Source organism: Phoca vitulina, unplaced genomic scaffold, assembly GCF_004348235.1.
Source record: "Phoca vitulina isolate PV1807 unplaced genomic scaffold, GSC_HSeal_1.0 scaffold36, whole genome shotgun sequence".
NCBI lineage: Eukaryota > Metazoa > Chordata > Mammalia > Carnivora > Phocidae > Phoca > Phoca vitulina.
This window is the reverse complement of record NW_022589739.1, coordinates 462,705-484,673: the sequence shown is the minus strand read 5'-3', so window position 1 is coordinate 484,673 and position 21,969 is coordinate 462,705. Positions and strand designations below refer to the sequence as shown.

Here is a 21,969-nt window from a genome sequence, read left to right as displayed (position 1 = left end):
TAAGTGGATTGAAAACCACCTCAGGGTCCATGTCCCACTACCTCTGTGCCTGTCCTCAGGCTCTTTTCTCTCCCTGGCTTTACTGAACGAATTTATTTCCTCCGCAGAGCACAGCGGACCTCAGTTTCTCTGTGATTGTAGAGAATGTAGACTGTTACAGCTCTGGTATCATCTGTAGGAAGTTTATTTCCATCAACGTTGGGAACTCGCTCCTCATCTTTGATGACGACTCGGGAAGTCCTGTAAGGCCTAGTACAGGTTCAGGTTGTATAGACAGTCGTATGCTAACAGGGGCTGGGGCGGAAGAGGGCTGGGGACCCAGTTCCTTGGGGCTGTTGAGTCAGCAGCCCCGATTGAACTCCTCAGTCAGAGTCAGGAACACAGAGGTCATGTCAGGGTGTGAGGGAGGCGTGAGTTCTTGGGGCTGGGCAGCTGACCTAGGTGTTGGGGGACACCCGGGCCTCAGGAATGACCATCTCTGTCGCTCTAGAGTCCTGAGAGCTTCCTGGATGAGAAGCAGGAGGTCCACACGTGGCAAGCAGGGTTTTTCACGCTGGTGCATTTCCCAAGGGAGCACATCACCCTCTTATGGGACCAGAGAACCACAGTGCACATCCAGGCTGGGCCACAGTGGCAGGTACTTGCATGAGCAGTGACCCTCACAGGGCCCTCTGCTCCTTCCTGGGGCTGACCCAGGCCACTGGGCATCCTTGCATGAGCTGGACCCTCACCAAGGAGCCTGGAGTATCATGCCTCCTGTCCTGTCTGCCCCCACCCCACTCCGTGTCCTTCTCCTCTGACTCTTCTCCTATCCCTCTTTACATCATGACCTCGGAAGTTGCTTCAGGTCCATGACAGACTCCTGGGCTCATGGCAACTGCACTGCCAGTGGTTCGTCCCTGGTGTTCCTGCAGGTGACCGCAGTGTCCTCTCTTCTTTCAGGGCCAGCTGGCGGGACTCTGTGGGAACTTTGACTTAAAAACCATCAATGAGATGAGGACTCCGGAGAATTTAGAGTTAACTAACCCCCAGGAGTTTGGCAGCAGTTGGGCTGCCGTCGAGGTAAAGGCTCCCTGGGCTGGCTCCCTCCCTCACTCAGATGGGCCCTGGCTGGCACTGAGGGGATCTGGCCCCAGGTCAGGGACACTGGTGTGAGACTGCTCATGCAACCGCTCTCCTGGCCTCTGACCCAGCATCCCCAGCCTTCGGCTCTGCCCTGTGGCCAGAGGGCATCAACCCCCATCTCACAAATCAGGCTGCACCTGTGCCCTGGATCAAGCCCTGATGGGAGCGTGGGGGCTGAGAAGGAGATGAAGTCTTTGTCTGAGGAGAGACGACCCCTACATACTAGGGAAGATGAGGCTTGTTGAAACATGACCATCTTAACCATCTCTGTGCCCCCAGTGCCTGGCACTAGGTCTGGTCCAGAGGAGAGTCCAAGAGAGACCCATGTGGCCTGAGGCAATCAGAGCAGGCTTCCTGAAGGAGGTGGGAGTAGACTGGTACTTAAAGGCCATATTTGGAAAGATGAATGTATCAGAGAGAAGGCCTCTGAGAGGGAGACAACTTTAGCAGAGGCAGAAATGAGGAGGATGTCCCTGGGGTTTGGGAAATGGCTGAGGCCCCCAAGTTGTGAGCTATGGGGGAAAACAGCACTGAACTGAGAGCAAGAGACCTAGGTTCTTGTCTTGGGTCATCCAGTGAGTTGCTGGGTGAGCTTGAGTAAGTTCTATCTTCTCCGTGGTCCTCTGAAGGAGCTGTGCCAGGAGAGGGATGTAGACTGGATTTAAGCTCTTGTGACAACTCTGGTCAGCCAAAAGAGGTAGCCTGTGAAGCCGTGCTGAGAAATACCTAAGACTTGTGTCAGGCTCAGCTAGAAGGAGAACTGTGATTGATTAGTTATGTCTATGGATGCAGCCGCAGAGAGTGGTGATATGGGCGTTACATATTCGCGTTTCCTGGACTGAGTCATCTTACGTCCCTAATTCTCAGTTGGGGAGTAGATGAAGATGAGCTTATGTAGACTGGGGTCCAGGGACAGTCATGGCTTGGAGCCCAGTGTAATCCTGAGGTGGGACAAGGCTGTTCTTGCAGCCTCAGAAGAGTGCTCTAGCCCACTCCCATTTTAGAGAAGCAGAGAGGATGACTAACCTTTATTGCTCCCCTCCTCCGATCCCCTACTGCTGTTCCTCTCTTGATAACCCCCTTGGGCATATCCTGGGGGGTTCTTATGAGAATGTAGCACTGATGGAGGAGGTTCGGCAGACGTTGGGGCAGTCTGTATTAGTTCTTAGTTATCTATAGCTATGTAACAACACTACTACAGACTTGGAAACATTTAACCACACACATGTGGTGTCTGTTGGTCAGGAGTCAGGGTGGGGCTTGACTGGTTCTCTGCTTGGGGTATCACAGGCTCAACCAAGGTGTCAGCCAGGGCTGGGCTCTCATCTGGACGTTCGACTAGGGAGGTATGTCCTTCCCCACCTGCTGGGGTGGTTGTCAGCAGCATTCGGTTCCTTGCAACCATAGAACTGAGAGCTTCAGTGTTTTTGCTAGCTGTTGGCCAGAGAAGACCCCCGGCTCCTAGGGAGCACTCACCGTTCCTACCATGTGAGACTCCCCCACATGGCTGCTTGCTTCCTCACAGCCAGCAAAGGAGAGACTCCAGCAAGATGGACTCTACCATCTTATAAAACATAAAATATGTAACATAAAAATGCAGTCGCAGACTCATAACCATGTCCATCCTGTCACCTTTGCCTTCTTTTGTCAGTTTGAAGCAAGTCATAGGTCCTTCCCATACTTAAGGGGAGGGAATTATACAAGGACTTGAACCTCAAGAGTTGGGGGATCAAGGGGGCCACTCTAAGAGTCTGTCCACCACACCAGGTAACAGGCATTGTGGGGATAGGGAGATCAACAGCCCTGCCTTTGCCTCTCAGTGCCCAGACACCCTTGACCCCTGGGACACGTGTGTCCTGAATCCTCTCCGAGAACCATTTGCCAGAAAGGAGTGCAGCATCCTGCTCAGCGAGGTGTTTGAGACCTGCCACCCTGTGGTGAGTGGACCCCAACCTCAGTCCTCCTGAGCCCCTCCCTACCTTCCCTCAATCCCTTCTCCTTGCAGACCCCCCCCAACCCAATGCCTGGGGAGAGGCACCTCAGGTCTAGAAAGGAGACCTACCTCTGCCAATCCCCTGCCTCCAGCCTGCTCCAATGAATCTGTTCTGTTTCCCCAGATGACCCAGGACAGACAGCCAAACAAACAGCTTCCATGCCTTTTTCAAACCTATCTCAATCTGGCTCTTCCTCCCGGTGAGGAAGTTATTCTGCACAGTGGACACAAACCCCTCATGCCCTGGCATCGGCCTGTGTGGAGACGGAGGGGAGCTGGCGCTTAGCTCTGCATGGCACCCCCCAGGGCCTCGAAGGCTGCCGTCGGCCTGGCCCTGGCTGTCTCTGGCCCTGGCTGGGAGTTCATACCCCATGTCTGTCTCTCAGCCACACCCTTAACCTCTGGATCCAATAGTGTAGGCCTCGGGAAGGTGAGAGCTTAGTTCTCAAAAGTGGGGTCTGCCTGGGCCATGGAGCTGTTTTGCTCTGAGCTGGCCGCCTGTCTGCCCTCACCCCACCAGGGCAGCTCACCCCAGCCTGGGGTCCCTTCATGTTGATGCTGCTCCCTGCCGCTAGGAGGCATCGGCCGGGAAGCTGAGGGGCTAACCCTCGGGAGCTGTCCTCTGACCTCTGACTTCTGACCTCCCCCAGGTCGATGTCACTTGGTTTTACTCAAACTGCCTGACGGACACCTGTGGGTGCAGCCGGGGCGGGGACTGTGAGTGCTTCTGTGCCAGTGTGTCCGCCTATGCCCACCAGTGCTGCCAGCACGGGGTGGCTGTGGGCTGGCGGACCCCGCGCCTCTGCCGTGAGTATGCAGACCGGGCACCCAGCATGGGGAGCGGGGGCCCCTCCGCGGGCAGGCCTGTGGGCTGCCATCACCCTGCCTGGCATTACTGAGTACTCGGTACGTGCCACGCACCAACTGGCTTGCCCGTATCTTTCACTGAATTCGTAAAATACCCTATCAAGTAGGAGTTCATTCCTGGTTCACAGCTGGGGAGCAGGTTAGACAGAGAGAGAGATGGAGTAACGTGCTCAAGGTCACACAGCTTAGTGGAGGAGCCAGGGCTCATCTTCAGATGGTCTGGCTGCAAATCTGTGCTCTTAACCACGTTCCCAGGGGAGTCAGGAGCCCCGGGTTTCAGACCCACAGCTGCCATATGCGAGCTGTGTGGCCTCAAACAAGTTACCCAACCTCTCTGGGGCTCAATTTTCTCATCTGAAAAGTAGGAATAGACCTGCCCCACCAGGTTTATTGTGAGGGTCAAATGGGATAATGAATTAAAAGCCCTTTGTCAGCTAAGACATACGGGCCCCTTCAGAGGCAGCACAAGACATCAGTTTATTTAGAGCAGTGGTGGTCTGTAAATGCTTTGGGTTGCACGCTCCATCTAGTAAAAAATGTTTCAAGCATGCATTCATACACATACATAGATACATGCATATGGATACATATATACTATTAGTAGTATAAATGTGTATCATAAAACAGATACAAGAGTAAATATTTTAAAAATGAAGTAAAGTATATAGAAAGTTCCATTAGTCATTCACTTATTATTTATTATTTGTTCCTGCACACCGATGATCTTTCTGGGCCCATCACTGCCTCACTTTGGGGTGCAGTGGTTATCACACAGCCTCTGAGGCCAGACTGTCTGGGTTCAGGCCCAAGCCCCACCCAGCGGGGTGACCTGGGGCACGTTCTTCACACTCCAACTCGTACGCGGGTAAGAGACCCGTCCCTCCCTTGCAGGGTGCTGCAAGATTTCAGTGAGCTAGCCCACGTGAAGCACTGGGCACGTGCTCTGTGGTATTGCTGAGGTTGCTGTCATTTCTCACGGGGACGCAGGTGCTGGCCCGTCCTGAGCCCTGAGAGCTCCAGGCGGATGACCCTAGGAAGAAGATGGAGCAGAACCTACCTCTGGCCTCCCTTTTCTCTGCCCGGTTTCCTCTGAGAGCCTTCTACTACAGAGGCTCTGTGGTCATGCTCTGTGGCCCCCCCTTCTCTTTCTCAGATAAAAATCCTTCATGAAAGAGAAGGCAGCACAGACTGACCGAGGCTCTGCTGTGCGCCCAGCCGTGTGCCTTCTGGGCGTTAGCTCCTTGGTATGCAGGGCTAGGGACTCCTCACCTAGGACACAAGATTTAAGGAAGCACCAAAAACTCAGTAATGGAGATAAATCACATTTTAAGGTAATATTTTTAAAAAATCAAACTTAATGCAAAAAGATCTGTGGCTTTGATGAACAAAATATCAAAGTTTTAAGTAATGACAGGGTCGATAGTACTGATTTTCCCTTCTGCCTCAGGATCTAACGTGGCTTGGCAAGGCGCTATCATCGATCCTGTCCTTATTTTAAATTTTTGATATTTGGTTCATCACAGATATTTTGCATTTTGCATTAATTTAAAACATTTTAAAACAGTGTATTAAAATATTATGCATCTTAATTACTGAGGTGTTTGACGCCCCCTTCCCTTTTGCACACAACGTGAGCACTTGCCTTGCCCTAGTCCAGGACTCGCAAGTCTGTGGGGCAGGTACCCTTGGTGGTCCCATATTATAGAGCAGGGCACTAAATTTCAGAGAGGTTGAGTAACTTGTCCCAGTATGCACAGCTGAAGAGTGAGAGAGATGGAATTTGAACTCAGGTCTGACTCTTCTGGGCTACCTCCCACTGACTTGGTACCCACTTGAAACCAGAGACTCCGAGATCTAAATTTCTAGTTCAATCTTCTGAGTCAACAAATGAGGAATAGTGAGTCCTTTTCCATAGACACATGGTGGGTCAGTCTCACTGCGAGTGCTCTTTCTAGAGGTCAGTGCCAAATGCAAAGAGATATGGCATTTGGGGTATCGGGTGGAGTAGGTGGCTCTCTTTAGACCATGCCTACGAATGAGGGAGGATCCCCCTCAGCCTTCATCCACGGTCTACCCAACTGGCTCCTCATGGCCTTGCTTCTGGCTTTGGGTGCCCCTGCAAGGTCCCCAGCCGGCCCCCCGGGGGACTACAGAATCCATGGCTGAGGCGCCTGGGCAACAGGCTGTGGTGCTGGGCGGAGCCACTAGAGGGTGCGCTGAGCACACACTTGGAGGAGCTTGTGAAACCTGATGGAAACTACACCCCGAGGGGCCTGAAAAAAGCCTTGGGTCCTGGTGGCCCCTGGTTCCCTTCCACCCAAGGTTCTTGAAATACCAACTTCTATCTTGTGCTTGCATTCCTCCAGGAACTGCTGTAACATTTGTGACTGGAGTTTCCACTCCTTGATTCTAGCCTTGCCCTTTGGGGCCACAGAAAATGCCCCATTCTGTCCAACACTCATTCACTCATTCACCCATTCGCTCATTCATTCATTCGCTACATGCTGAGTCCCTACTCTAGGTCAGGCTTTGAGCTTTGTGCCAGGGGCACAGACAGGAGCCGTGGTATTTCCTACACCTTAAGATACCTGAGTCCAATGACCATGCCCAGATCTTGGAGTTTGGGAGGCAGGCCAAATCTGGGACAGCTGGGATGCTAGGGGCCGTGGCTCTGCCCACCTGTCCCAGGCTTCTCAAGAAGTCTTGTTCTCTCTCTTGCAGCGTATGACTGTGACTTCTTTAATAAAGGTAAGCCCATCCTCCCCAAGTGGAGCCTGGGGGGCTGAGTACCGCCAGCCCCGCTGCTGCCATGACAGCATCACTGGCCCTGGAAGAGCTGTAACATGGTGCGAGGAGGGACCGCACTGTGCAGAGAGAATCCAGATAGTGCAGAGGCCAGGGGTGTCCCAGAATTCTGTCTCTAGAAGCTCCTGTGGCCCCTCTCTCCAGGCCAGGCCAGCTTCCCGGGAGTTGTTCTCACCCAGGGCAGCTTCACCAGGAAGTAAAAACCCCATTCCCACCAATATGCCACCCTCTGGCCTTTGCAATCTCGCTCATCAGGCTCATGGAATATTGTCTTGGGTCTCCTGAAGGTTTGAGTGGTGAAGGCAAATGCAAACTGCTCTTTCTGAGGATGACTGGGGCAAAACCTACAGCTTGGCTCAGCCTGTCCAATTCATCTTCAAATTTAGCCAAGGTCACAGGGTACCAGGATATGGTCCAAATTCTGCATTAGCTAGAGTAAAACCACAGGTCGCGACTAAAGACCCAAGGGAGGCTAATGTCCAGCGTTAGAGCTCATTATTCAGTTTAATCACCAGGGTCATGGGCAATAGGGTGGGAAGTCAGATCTTGGCAGAGTTAGATGCTCGTTAGGTCCTTGGTACCATTCACCTTTGACTTTGGAGCCCTGCTTCATCCCCTTCCAGGTACCATGCCAGGAATAGGCCTATGTGCATCTAGGCCCAAGGCTTTGTCCTCAGTTACATGCATTATCAGATTTTGGGTTGAGACATGTCCCACTGGCAGAGGATAGCAGGTGAAATCGAGGGGGACAGACTAGAGACAGGATACCAGTTAGGGAGTCTGAGAGATAAAAGCTGGACCAGGGTGAAGCATGATAATTCAGGGACTACAGACCCTCCAAAATGTTAGCCCCTAGGGACTCCTGATGGCCAAGGGCTTCCTCCTGGCTATGACGAAGCTTTCCTTATAGGAATGAATCTGTAACAGAATTGCAGTCCCTGGGACAGGCAAGGTCTGTCTGACATCAGGCAAGACATTTCAGCGAGACAGCTCTGAGAAGAGTTTTCTCCCTTCTGTGGCATTTTGGGTGGCAGTAACTGGCAAAGGACAAGCTGTTTCTAGCATCTTCCACCTACTCATCCACCTACCCATCCATTCCTTGCTCTGCTCTCCTACCAAGATTTTCTCTGGTCCAGGCCCTTTGCTGGGTGCTGGGGAATCAATGGTCAAAGAGGCCTGTCCCGGTGGTGGTGTGCTGGATCCCGCTCACACTGGCCCCCTAAAGCTGCGGTGTGTTCCTAACTCCACATTCAGTCGGTAGCTTGAAACTGACCACTGCCGTGAGTATTCACGCGGTGGAAATCAGCAACCACTACAAAGTGGGGTTTTGTTTGTTTGTTTGAGAGTTTATTGTTATGCATTTACTAGCATAGCGCTGCCTGTTTCCCATCTGGCCCAGGAGACGGAGGTGGATCCGCCATCAAGGTCCTCATCCTAAGAGCTGTGATCAGGGCCTGCCGTGCTCCAAGGGCTGGTGGAGCGCTGAGGAGGAGGGATGACGTTTGTGTGTGGCGGGAGAGGGTGCAGGGAGAGCTTCGCCAAGGAGGTGACATTTGAGCTGGGCCCCAAAGGTTGAGTAGGCGTTTGCCAGGCACAAAACATGGAGGACTACTCTGAGTGGGTGGACAGCATGAGGAGAGGCATGAGGTAGAGCACAGCACGGCTCTTTCAAGGAAGTGCTAGAGAAGTTCAATGTGGCAGGGCAAGGGTGTGGGGAGGTAGGTGGGGTTTGGGGTGGGAAGGGTCCCTGAATTCAAGCTGGGCTTTTGGATTCCATCCTGAGGGCAATGGGGAGCCATTGATGAGTCCCAGCAGGGAGTGTGGCTAGAAAGGTGACTCAGGCACCTGTGGGGAGGAAGCACTGGAGGCTGGGGGGCACACCAGAGGCAGGGAGGTTGGTTTTAAGGCAATTGTCTAGGAAACCCATGGCCCTCTCCAACCTATACCAACAACGGTAGGAACCCAAGAGCCACAAAAATGACACATTTGAGATAAGCAGGTAAACACTGATGTTGAGCCTGAGACTTGCCAGGCTTCGTTCCTCAGGCGTTGGGTGGGTAGAGACCAGGTCTGATGTTGAGTCCCAGAGGCGACCCTGAATAGAGCAGTGGCTGTGGGACAGGCCCACGGAGAGACATCTGCAGGGGTCGGGGTGGGGCAGAGGTCTCCCGTGGGTGGCCCTGTTCCCAGGTTTCCTGTGAAATTGTTCAGGCGCTGTGCAGAGGGTCACTTCCCATCAGGGACTGACCCCCTGGAATTCATGCCCCTTCCTTCTTGTGGAATCAAGTTCCCTGGGGCCCGGGGTGAGGGAAGCGACCGAGAGTAGCTCTCTTGCACCCTCTCTTTTCCCCACCTCTGGCAGGATGGGAGGTGGGCCAAGGCCCAGGGGGCAGGCCTCCCACCTGGGCCCCTTCTCTCCAGCACTAGGTAAGGGTCCCTACCAACTGGCCAGCTTGGCCACTGGCAATGCCCTGGTGGCCAGCAAGGCGGCGGGCGGTGCCATGGTCCTCATGAGCGCGGAGGACGTGGCTCCAGGGGACATTGTGAACTTCCTGCTGACGGCTGCCCTGTACAAGGCCAAGGCTCATGGTAAGGTCTGCCTCCAGCCCCACTGCAGCCCTTGGTGGAGGGAGGATGCTGAGGCCCTAAGCAATCTGCAGTTGCTGGAGAAATGTGGGGCTCCAACAGGTGCCCCTCTGCCAGCTGAGACAGGCCTCTGGGTCAGCCTGTTAGTCTCTTCAAACAGACACCTTCCATTTTCTCCCTGGAAGAAGCAGGGAGGCCAAGGTCCAGATGTACCTTTGTAGCTTTATACCATTGCTGTGTTCCGGTCAAGCCTGGTGGCAACAACTACTCCTTCCTCTCCCTCCCCTCCCTCCTGCCCCCAGTCCTCTTTCCCCTCTCCTCCTCCCCCTCCTCTTCTCTCCCTCCCCTCCACCCTCTTCCATCTCTTCCTGCTTCTCCTTCTTCTCTTCTGTCTCCTCCCTTCCCTTCCCCTCCGTTTTTGAGACTGGATAGACTTGAAGTGCCAGAGGGGAGCTGGCTGATGTACTGACTCCTGGGGGGCTTGCATCTGCGAATGGAGGAGCAGGCTCTTGACCGGCTCAGGTTATGATCCTGAATTCTGGGACACACCTGGAACCAGCCACAGCCCCCTGGGACTCAGTCCGCTGATCTGACTGGCTTTGCTTTAGTGGGCACTGTCCTCTGTTCAGAGTTCAGCAGTGCTGAAGGGGTGGCAGGAACCTTGCCCGGCACAGAGGGACCCCTGGATGGTATTTTTTTGGGACCCTGGGCCAGCCAAGGCCTCAGTTCAACCAGTGCTGGGAAGTCTTTCCTGTGGCCATTTGTGTGTGTCCCAGTATGCGTGACCACTGTGATCAGCATTTCTACCCCCGCATCCTGCTGGCCCCATCTAGTCAGTGTCTCCCTAACCACAGGGATGCGGCCCATCCCAGCATCAGCTGGAACCAGGACCCAAGAGACTTCTCAGAGGGTTCATCCCAATCTCAGAAATTCAGTTCTCAGATTCTCAGGGTCTGCAGTTTACCTAGTTATGAGGACCTCTCCCCACCCCCTCATTCCTCCTTCCCTGCCTTTCATTGAGCCCTATTCCCAGGCCAGGCACAGAGCTGGGCACCAGGGCATTAGGGATGGAAGAGACACATCCCTGTCCACCGGAAGTCCACAGTCCCATCGGGGAGTTAGACATGATATGAGCATGATATGATGGTGCCTGCTCCTGGGTCCCATCCCTGGGGCAGACTGTGTGGAGGTTAAGCTCCTGGGCTCTGGCCTTAGCTTACCTGGTCTCCTAATCCTGTCTCCTTCTTCCACCATCAGTGTGACTCTGGGCCTCACCTCCCTCATCTGTAAAATGGGAACAACAAGATCATCCCCCGCTAACCTATTATAGATTGTACTTGTTTATGATGTTTATCCTCCTCCCAGTTGAATGTAAGTTTCATCAGGGCAGGGATTTTGGTCATTGGTTTCCTATTGTGCCTACCACAGCGCCTGGCACATGATGGGCCCTCAGAAAACATGAGCTGCTGAATGAATGAATTTGCCACCTCCTGGGGCTCTCTTGGAATTTAATAACCCAGCAGGTAGAGGGCTTACTTAGTATCATGTCTGGCACATAGTAAGTCCTTGATAAACAACACTTATTGTTATTACCGTCAATAATGAATCCTTCCTCCAGTCGCCTCCTGTCTCCTCACAGCTGCTCAGGGAGGTGTGACAGGGCCACATGGACGGGGAGGGAAGACACATCAAGCCCCATGCTAGGCCTTTCACCTGCGCCATATTGTTTGCTCCTCACAACAGCCCGGGCACGTTAAGCCACTTGCCCACAATACAGCCAGCCATGGCGGGCCGGGACTCCTGGACACCTGCTTGTGTGGATTTGGGGGCTATCCACCCAGCAACAAGCCCCACTTTCTAGAACTGGGCCTTTGTGGACACAGGAGAAAGGAGAGCAGACACCAGTTGTGGGGCTCAGGGCAAGCCCCTTCTCCTCTTGGGGTCTCTGTTTTCTGTGGGTTGGACTCCACATCCCCTCAGTCTGCCAGCTCTGAGCCTCTGGGATTCTGTGTGGAGCAGGACCAAGCTGGGGTCACTGAAACCTGTCAAATCAGCACCCCCCTAGCCTGTCCAGTGTGTCCAATAGGATGTGACTCCTCCGGGGCGGCCGTTTCTGTCAGTCTGTTCACTGCTGTGTCCCTAGCATGGAGAATTCCTCCTGGCACACAGAGGGTCCCCCAGAGGTTTACAGGGGGAGGAAAGGAGGGAGGGAGGGCGAGAGGGAGGGAGAGAGAGAGTGAAGGAGAAAGGAGAGAAAGGACAGAAAGAGGGAGGAGGGAAGGAAGGTGGGAGGAAGACACGTCCCCGAGGTTTGGCAGCTGACAGCTTCTCTAAGCTTCCACTTCCCTCGGGGAGAGGTGGTGTGTGCAGAGGGCCCGCCAGCAGGCAGAAGTAAGTGGGCAGGCGTGGGGGAGCAGGGCCCAGCTAATCCACGGGGCGGGTGGCTGCCCTGAGTCACTGAGAGCAGACGCATGCCAGGCTCTGGCCCTCATCTGGACCCCTCTCTGCGCTCACCTCACCCACCTGGCTCTTTACAGACCCGGATGTGGTGTCCCTGGAGGCAGCGGATAGACCCAACTTCTTCCTCCATGTCACAGCCAATGGGTCTCTGGAGCTGGCCAAGTGGCAGGGCAGCGTTGCCTTCCACCACCATGCCTCCTTCTTACTGCACCGGGGGACAGGGCAGGCAGGCCTCGTGGCCCTGGAGTCGCTGGCAGAGCCCGGCTCCTTCCTTTACGTGTCGGGCCCCACGCTGGGCCTGCAGCTATACGAGCACACGGAGGTGTTCCGCCGGGGCACGTTCTTCCGCCTTCTGGGTAGGTGTCCACCCTGCCGTCACCCGCAGCCCCTCCTCAAACCGCCCTTCCTGCCCTCTCCCACCCTCCCAGCTGCCCTCAAGAGGCAGAATTCCCACTGTCCTGACACGGGGAGGCCACACTTTGGTGCCGCCCCTAAGATGGGAGGGGGCCCGACCTCCATGCCGGCGGCCTAGGGAGCTGTGGGCCGTGGGGCTCGGGGCCCAGCCAGCTTCCTGGGTCCTGCCTACACCCACAGGCCAATTACATGGTCTAAAAATAGGGCAGCCTTTGTGGACGCGAGGTAAGAAGTGCTCCTGACTGCAGCTTGCAGAGCGCACTGGCTCAGGTTTCTTGCTGATGGGGACACATGCCTGCCCTATGAGCTCAAAGATCGCCCCTTGGGCACCAGGCTGAGGAGCCAGCAGTCTCCCTCTGTCCCGCATGGGAGGCCCAGGACCCTGGGCAGTGATGGGGCAGCTCCATACCCTTTCCAGCTAAGGCCAATGGGGTCCAGGGCTCTGCCATCCCCCTGCCAGGTGGGTCTGCCCCCAAGTGCTTGTTCTCTGCTTCTACCCTGGGGGAAGAGATCACAATTTCTCTACCACTCTAGGCAGGCCTCTGTCCTGCAAGGACACATGTATGTTTGTGCCTGTGAGGGCGCCTTGTGCTGCATGAGTGGGTCCATTTACATATGTGCACAAATGTATCTCCAACCAGCCCCTTCACTTATTACCTCCCCCACAAGCCAGGCCTGGGCCAGCTCATTCTTCCATTCCATGGTCATCTAGAGAGTCCACCGAAGAACCCCCGCCCAGGACAGATTCATCACTGGCTGTAATGGCAGGACTTGTGTCCCTTTCTGGAAGACCCTGAGGCAGAGTAGAATGAAGTCAGACTTTGAAGCCAGACAGCCTTGGGTTCAAATCCTGACCCTAGTCCTTGGCACTTGGAGGAGAGCTCCCCACCATCCACCTCCGTACAGTGGGGCTATTTGCCTCATAAGATTGTTGTGAGGATTGATGACATCTCACGGGCTTTGCTCTGGGCCTGGTTCCTAGTAGGTGCTCCCCAAATGTAAGTTCTCAGTTCTGGTCTCAAGGATCCTAGAAAAGCAGGTTTCTTTACAATCGTCAGCAGTGTGGGGATAGAGGAGTCAGGAAGGGGCTGCCAGGTGGGGCTGCTCCCTCTGGCCTGTTGCAGAGCCCACCTACATCTCCCTGCTCAGGCCATGGTTTCAGAGACTGGTCACGTGTGCTAAGATGGTCTGGGATCTTGTCTGCCTCCATGTCCCCCATTGCCTGCTTTCTCTGAGGATTCCTCATCTGTCAAGGCACTGGCCACAGGACCTTTTTTTGAGGGAATTTCTCCTGGGAGAGTTTAATTTTCCTAGCATCTTCTGCGCCTCAGTTTCCTTATCCATAAAACGAGGATAATGACAGCGTTACATCACAGGATTATTGCGAGCATAAATAAGGAAATACTTATGAGATGTTGAATGTCGTGTTTGGTGCTGTTTAAGAGTTGGCTGTTGTTTTTGTTGTTGTTACTATCATTCTTAGTCACCAAGGGTGCCGGGCAAGGCTGGCCATCAAGGTCCCAGGGGAGCAGGGTGACAGGGCAACCTTATGGAGGGGATCAGGGGTCCCAACCTCCTCTTTGGCCAACCCTCAAAGCCCAACTGCACCTGCCTGCTCTGTAGCCCCCCGCCCTGGGGTTCTTAGCCCCTACTCCAAGTTCCCACAGTCCCATCCCAAGGATCCCCCAGGCACTGACCCCAGCTCCCAGGAATAGTTTCCCCTTAGGTTGGCTTTTATTTTATTTTATTTTTCTTTGCTTTTCCTACATGTGTCCATTTGTCTGTTCCGTGGAGCAGGGTGGGGATGAGCTGAGCTAGGATTACCTCTGTGTTCTGTCACCTGACCCTGAGCTGGTACCCAGTCGCGCTCAGTCTCGGGGCTCTGGGGCGGGTCACCTTTCCAGATGCCCAGCCCTCAGGGGCTGCCTACCCCCTCTGTGAGTGGCACTACGATGCTTGTGCAGGCCCCTGCTTCCGAACCTGCCGGGACCCGCGGGCAACTAGCTGCCGGGACGTGCCAAGGTGAGGGGGCATGGAGTCAAGCTGTGTACCTCAGTGTATTGAGCACGCACCTGTGTCAGTGGGTGTGTAGTCTGTGGCCAGAGGCATGAGCACGTCCTGGGGTGTGTGTGTGCTCCCATGTACTCGTGATTGCATGTTTTGTGGGTGTGTGTGGGTAGGTGTGGACCAGAGTGGAGCTGACTTACACGGGCGTGTGTGAGTCCTGATTTGCGTGTGATGTGCCTACAGCTGGGCCCTGTGTGTGCTTGGGCGGGTCCACCAGTGTCCGTGGGCTGCACGCAGCTGTGCATGTGGGCGTGTGCGTGAGCTGCACGCGTCTGGGTGTTGGTGCAGCTGTGTGCGCACGAAGGTGCATGCCCTGGTGTTTTGATAGTCTGTGTGGATGTAGGTGTATCTGTGTGAATGCTTTCGAGCCTTGCAGGTGTGACAATGTGCCTAAATGCCGACACATGGGAGCATGTGTGAGTGTGTGCACAGTGTGTGCATAACCAGACCGTGTTCATGTTTCTCTCTTGGTCTGAGGAGTACGAGTATGCAAAAGCGTGCAACATGCATGTTTGGGTATATGTGCTTCTGTACACAGCGTCTCTGGGGGTTCATGTGACATGTGTCATAAGGAGGGATGAAGCTGTGCTCACTCCAGGTGAAAGAGATGATCCCCCCCACGTTTCAGACTACTGACTGGCTCCCTGCTCTGTCCTCAGGGTGGAAGGCTGTGTGCCTGCATGCCCCACTCCCAAGGTCCTGGATGAAGTCACACAGAGATGTGTCTACCTGGAGGACTGTGAGTGGCCTAGGTTTCTCATCCTTCCCTCAGATTTCCTCTAAATCTCCAGCGTCTCCTTTGACCAATCATGCCCAGAGTCCCCAGGTCTCTGGAGAAGCAGGGTCAGCATAGGAGCCTCTGGAAGAGACCTTTAGAGCAGGCAGGGACCTCATCCAGTCCATTCTTCCCATTAAACAGAGAAAAGAACTGAGGCCCAGAGTGGGGAGGGGACTGGCTTGGGGTCAGGCGGTAGGAACACAGTACAGGCAAAGGTAGACCTGAGGTCCGTTGGCTCTGAGCTCAGGCTTTGAGGTATGGGGCGGAGTCCAGACCTGTGGACTCATCCAATACCACACGACAGAGGCCCCTGCGTTGGTCAGGCAGCCTGACTGGCCGTTGGAAGCTGCCTTCCCCCATGCTCACCTGCTTGCTCAGGAGCCCTACCTCGCAGCCCTGCCCAGGGAAGACCCCCTTGGGACAGGCAGCAGGCACCCCATTGTCTGAGCTTCTTCTCTCTCTGCCCCAGGTGTGGAGCCCGTGGTTTTGGTCCCCACAGAGTCTCTCGGCAACGAGACCGTGCCTCCCAGTCAAGAGCTGCCCACTCTCAGTGACAAGGAGCTGCAGTTTCCACAGGAAGCTCCTGGGGCCCCCTCCCACAAGCCAACGCACACTCCAGCTGCCCCACTCACCACAGCCCTGAACCCACCCACGGCAGCTACCGAGGGGCCAGTGCTGACTCCAGGCCCCCCCCCCCGGCCACTCTGCAGCCGCCGTCGGGGACCACTACATCTAACCTCCCTGCCCGCCCCACAGAGGCCCCAGCCAGCATGGAAGTGACTGCCAGCCACCTGGCCACTCCTCTTACCCCAGAATCCTCATCCCTCTCCCTCTCGCAGCCGACGCCCACACCTAGCATGGGGTCAGGTGCTGGGAAGACGACGAGGGTGACTGTGACTTTTGCAGGGAGCCCCAACATCACAGTCTCCTCCCGGTCACCCCCTGCACCTCGCTTCCCACTCATGACCAAAGCTGTGACAGTCCCAGGCCCCGGCTCCTTGCCTATTAAGACCACCCCCCTCCAGCCCTTCCCAAGCCTGGAGTTGCCTGCAAGTTCTTCCTCCAGGCCTGTGGCTTCCCCTGCAGTGACCTCCAGGCCTCCCACTTCCTTGGGATCCCACAAGGCTTTGCTGACACCTGCAATCACAGAGGTCATGAACAGGACTGGGATGCCCCAGCCCATACCGGCCCAGAGCGTTTCCAGTCCCAGCGACACCCTAGCCGAGGATAGAACAACAGCAGAGCAGGTTCCCGTCAGTGCTCTGGCTACCAAGAGAGTGGAGATGGTGCCCCCCACAGAGAAGCAGCCTGGGCCCGGCCAGCCCGCGGGCATACCAGCACCCTCACCTCCAAGGCCTGTCCCCACTGCCCCACTCCACCCTACCTGGCAAACCCCCATAGCCACCAGGCCTCCAGCTCCGCCCCCGGGGACCCCAGCTGCCGCCAGCCAGTCCACACTTGCTCACGGGCTGGGGGTCACACGCTTCATGACTGTGGACTCAACTCGGCCACCCCAGCTCCTCCCTGGCCTGCCTCTCGATACCAGCCTGCCCTTGGCCAAGGTGGGCACGTCTGCCCCAGTGGCCACGCCCGGGTCCAAGGGCTCTGTCGTCACCTTTCCACTCCAGCAACAGGCCACATCTCCCACTATGGCCACAACTCCACCTACTCAGACCCTCAGCTCAGCACCGCCTCTCACCCCTGCTGTCGTGGCCCAGGTAGGCCTACCCAGTCACACAGCCCCTCAGGCAGCAGGCACGGCGCCAGGCCTGCTTCCGGGTGCCACACTGCCAGCCTCCGGAGTCGTGGCCATGGCCGAGGGCACAGCCTCCACGCTATCTGCTGCCCCACGAAAGAGCACCACAGAGGAGATGGCCATCCTGTCCAAGCAAGAGTCTCTGCCCCCCTGGATGCATGGCCCTGCGCAGGGGGTGCCCACCAAACTCACGCCAGCTGTGGCCCACACTCTGGCTACCTTGGCACCAGAGGCTGATGGCCCGTGGGCTGTCACAGTGCCGCCGGTGCCCACATCCTCTCCCCTGAGCCGCGTCTCGGCCAGGACCGCCTCCCGAGAGAGCTCATTCGTTCTGCTCCCTCAGCTGGCCGAGGCCCATGGAACCTCGGCAGGACCTCGGCTCCCAGCAGAGCTGGGGACAGAGGCCACCACCAAGCAGTCTGGGCGCTCAGCCCCAGCCCAGAACATCGCAGCGAGTTCGGCTGAGACCTTGACAACCATCACTGAGGACAGCACATCCGCCACCTGTGTCGTGAGTGACTTGTCAGGCCACCCCAGTGTGGTCCCTCCATGCCCCTCTCTCCTGGGCCACTTGGCTGGGACACCATCGTGGCGTCACATTCCTCACGGCCTGCAGCAGCTTCTCCTTCACCAGCCGCCAGGCTGCAAGACGGGGGTTCAGTCACCGCCCTCACGCTTGCCCCACGCTCTGGAGGCTGAGAAATTCTCTGTGGGCCCCTGATGTCATAGCAGAGTCTCACCATTCCCCTAGGGCTGGTTGGATGACTTAGGGTGACAACACAGGTGCTGGTGTGTGTGTGTTTGTGCCTATAGAGACACGTGGAACTGTGTGTGCATGGCTTACACTTGTGAGACTCAGGGTGAACAGTCATGTATCTGTGTGTGTGTTCTTGTGTGTGTGCTATACGGTGTCACAGACAGTGTATGTGCATTTGTAAGAAAGAGATAAAGAGAGCTTGTGTGTGCGCATGTGCGTGTGGGCACACTCGCGCATGCGTGGGTATGCTCAGGTTCTGAGTCTGAGCTAGCGTGTCTGCGTATCTGTGTACCTGGAGCTCTCCACAAGGGCTTGGCAGATACGCAGAAATCCCTGGCCGTCAGTCCCCTGACCCCCAATCTCATGCTCAGCCCATCCCCAGGCCCCTGAGGGGCATGTTGGGTGGGTGGAGGGTGAGGACACCATTCCCTAGTAGTCTTACCTCTGGGTCCCCTGCTCTGCTACAAGTGACACTGGAAAGGGTCTTATGCCCTTAGGCTTGGGGTGGGGGGTAGTGAGTGGCTGCCGCACTAGGCTGGGCACTCACGTTGTCTCTCCACCCTGTGCCCCAGCCAATCGCTGAGCAGGACTGCGTCCGCCACATCTGCCTGGAGGGCCAGCTGATCCGAGTGAACCAGTCCCAGCACTGTCCCCAGGGTGCCACGCCCCCTCGCTGTGGGGTCCTGGGCCTCGCAGTGAGGGTGGGCGGGGACCGCTGCTGCCCGCTGTGGGAATGTGCCTGTGAGTCCTGGCGTCCACCAGATCCTCGGCCCCTTACCTGTGTGTTCCTTGGCCTGAGGGTAACTCTGACCTGGATGCATTCTCCATGGGACCTCTTGTCTCAGTGTGACCCCTGACCAGGCAGAACCCCTACTTTTGCAACCTAATCTCTGTGATGCCTGATCTGAGTGACTCTCCAGCTCCTCGGGGCCTCTGAGTCATCTAGGAAGAGGCCAAGTTGCCTGCCCTTTATTCCTGAGTGGCCTTGGCCCTAGAAACATCTGTTAATCTTCTCATCCCTGCCCCTCCCCCCAGGCCGATGCTCAATCTTCCCTGATCTAAGCTTTGTGACCTTCGATGGGAGCCACGTAGCCCTGTTCAAGGAGGCCATCTACATCCTCACCCGGAGCCCCAAAGAAATGGTCACCGTCCACGTCCTTGACTGCAAAAGTGCCAACCTGGTGACTGTCCCCTCCTCCCTTTCCTGCTGGGGCCTCGGGATTTGACTAGTTTTGGAGGGGAGATTGAGCCGTGAATTGGGTTTTGAGGGGTGCCAGAGGCGAGGACAGATGCAGAAACCCCTACAGTAGCTCCTTCTGTCAGGGGTCTCCCGGAATGGCTGTGTGGAGAAAGGGTTCGTGGAGTGCACCACCTCGTGGCCCTTCCGGGGGCCTGCACCATTCCCAGCTTGTCCCAGCGGCCTACGCCCAGGTGGGAGGCACCCAAGTGCAGAGGAGCTGGGATGCCAGTCCAGGGATGTGGCCTGTGGCCAAGGACGCTGGCTGCAGAGAATCACCTACTAGGGCATTCTCATGAGCCAGGTGGAAGGAAGCAGGTTTTTTGGTTTGTTTTTGCTTTTTCTTGGCTGGGCTTATAGGAGGTCAAGTAGAACCAGAAATGTTCCATGGGATTCTGTGCACATTCTGCACAGCCTCAACCAGTGCCCCCGGCATACTGAGAGGGGGTGGCAGGGAAAGTGTGCTCAGAGTGGCTCCCCAGGGGGAGGAGGCAACAAGGACTGGGCTCCAAGCTGATGAGGGTTGGGCTCTCTCTGCAGGGGCACCTGAACTGGCCCCCATTCTGTCTGGTGATGCTGAATGTGACTCACCTGACCCATCAGGTCACCACTGACCGTTTCAACCGGAAGGTGAGTACATCGGAGAGCCAGTCTTCCTAGGGCTGCAGTCAGGAAGGAGCAAGGCCTCCAGGGGTGGAGGGGTCTTGAGGTTTACTCATGACTGGGGGCAAGGGTGGAGAGGGACCCTTCCAAAGAAAAATAATGCAGAAGTTGATATATTTGTAAGCGATTTTAATTAAACTATTTGTGGTCCCTCTAATGTCAGGGGAGGACGTGTACCAGGAGGAATACTGTGAACAAGAGGAAGTTAGAATGGCAAAAGACACTGACCTTAAATGATTGTGGTTAAAGTATCTATTTCTGCAGTTTTTATAAAAATATATGGCCATGTGAACACATTTCTAGAGCCCCTTCCAAGAAGGAGACTATATATGCGAGGAGCCCCGATTTTAAGCTTCATTAGTTTCACATGAAGCCCACCTCTGCCAAGGAGACTGGTGTCCAAATGCAGGCCCCCCCCCTCCGTGTGGTACCCGCCCGAGGGTCTGCTTTGCTCCTCCCAGCAAGTGCTTAAGAGGGGCTGATTTGTCTCCTCCTCTGGTCCGAAAAAGTCCTGACTCTCCCCACCCATTCCTGAGCCAAGACCTGTAGCTCTGCTGTTGGAATATGCCCTTGAATGCCGAACATAAGGCCACCACACTCTGTCGCGCTCTCGGGAACAGGGCTTAGGGGAGACGGTTTTCCATCAGATAGAGGCTTACACAAAAATCTCCCTGGGTTTCCTCCCTGAGGTTTTTAAATTTTTCCATTAAAAAATATTTAAAGTATAACTTACCTACAGTGAGATTCACCCTTGTTAGTGTACAATTCTCCAAGTTTTAACAAACACCCACAGTCCTGTAACCACCACCACGATCATGATATAGAACAGTTCTATCACCCCCAATCACCACCCTGAGCCACTTTGTTATCAAGCCCTCTCCCACCTCCTGACAACCACTGCTTCTATCCATGTAGTTTTGCCTCTTCCAGAATGTCGTATACGTGAAATCAGAGTATATAGTGAGATTCATCTGCATTGTGTATCAGGAGTTCTTTTGATTTTTATTGCTGAGTAGTATTCCGTTGTATGGATGTACCACTGTTTGTTTATACATTCACCATTTGAAAGACATTTGGGTTGTTTCCAGTTTGGGGTGATAACAAATAAAGCTGCAATCAGCATTTACATAAAGATTTTTTTTTAATTGAAGTATAGTTAACATACAATGTTATATTAGTCGCAGGCATTTCCGTACATTACTCAGTGCTCATCACGATAAATGTAGACACCATTTATCACCATATGTTACTACAATATTATTGACTGTATTCCTTATGCTGTACTTTTCATTTTCATGGCTTTCTTATTTTATAACTGGAAGTTTGTACCCCTTAATGCCCTTTATTTCACCATCCCTCCTCCCCTCCCCACTTTCCCTCTGGCAACTATCAGTTGATGTTCTCTGTATTTAAGTCTGTTTTTCGGTTGGTTGGTTGGCTTCTTTCTTCCTTCCTTCCCTCCTCCCTCCTCCCTCCCTCCCTCACTCTCTCCCTCTCTCTTTCTCTTTCTTTCTTTCTTTCTTTTGTTTTTTAGATTCCACATGTAAGTGAAATCATGCACCACTTGCCTTTCTCTGTCTGACTTATTTCACATAGCACAACACCTTCTAGGGTCCATCCATGTTGCCACAAATGGCAAAAATCTCATTCTTTTTTATGGTCCAGTAATATTCCATTGTGTGTGTGTGTGTGTGTGTGTGTGTGTGTGTGTGTGTGTGTGTGATCTTTATCCATTCATCTATGGATGGACACTTGGGTTGTTTCCTTGTCTTGGCTATTATAAACAATGCTGCTATAAACATAGGGGTGCCTATATCCCTTTGAATTAGTGTTTTTGTATCCTTTGGGTGAATACCCAGTAGTGGAATTACTAGATCTTATAGTATTTCTAGTTTTAATTTTTAAAGGAACCTCCATACTGTTCCCCACAGTAGCTGCACCAATTTACAATCCCAACAGTGCACAAGGGTTCCTTTCTCTCTACATCTTCACCAACACTTGTGATTTCTTGCCTTTTTGATTCTAGCCATTCTGACTGGTGTCACATAATCTCTTGAGGTTTTCATTTGCCATTTCCCTGATGATTAGTGATTTTGAGTACCTTTTCATGTGTCTGTTGGCCACCTATATGTCTTCTTTGGAAAAATATCTATTCAGATCCTCCGCCCATTTTTCGGTTGGGGTTTTGTGTGTGTGTGTGTGTGTGTTGAGTTTTAAGTCATTCTAACAGATTTGTAATAAGATCTCATTGTGATTTTAATTTGCACTTCCCTAATTGCTGATAATATTGAACATATATTCATGGGTTTGTTTTCCATGGTATATCCTCTTTGGTGAAGTGTCTGTTCAAATCTTTTGCACATTCTAAATATTATGTTGTCTATTTTATTGAGTTTTGAGAAATTTTTGTATATTTTGGATACAGGTCCTTTATCAGATGTAAGTATTATCTCCCAGTCTG

At 54.2% G+C, this 21,969-nt stretch overlaps 1 protein-coding gene across 1 annotated transcript in view; it reads left to right on the top strand.

The window, feature by feature from the left end:
- OTOG (otogelin) overlaps positions 1–21,969 on the top strand; it is an 85,370-nt gene that overhangs the window by 39,310 nt on the left and 24,091 nt on the right. Inside the window, 15 exon segments of the mRNA XM_032426820.1 lie at positions 108–242; positions 491–637; positions 943–1,062; positions 2,946–3,062; positions 3,769–3,925; positions 6,707–6,733; positions 9,212–9,379; positions 11,914–12,192; positions 14,155–14,272; positions 14,977–15,056; positions 15,565–15,782; positions 15,785–17,362; positions 18,181–18,349; positions 18,644–18,789; positions 19,386–19,475. Coding sequence (XP_032282711.1) covers positions 108–242; positions 491–637; positions 943–1,062; positions 2,946–3,062; positions 3,769–3,925; positions 6,707–6,733; positions 9,212–9,379; positions 11,914–12,192; positions 14,155–14,272; positions 14,977–15,056; positions 15,565–15,782; positions 15,785–17,362; positions 18,181–18,349; positions 18,644–18,789; positions 19,386–19,475 — 3,549 coding nt within the window.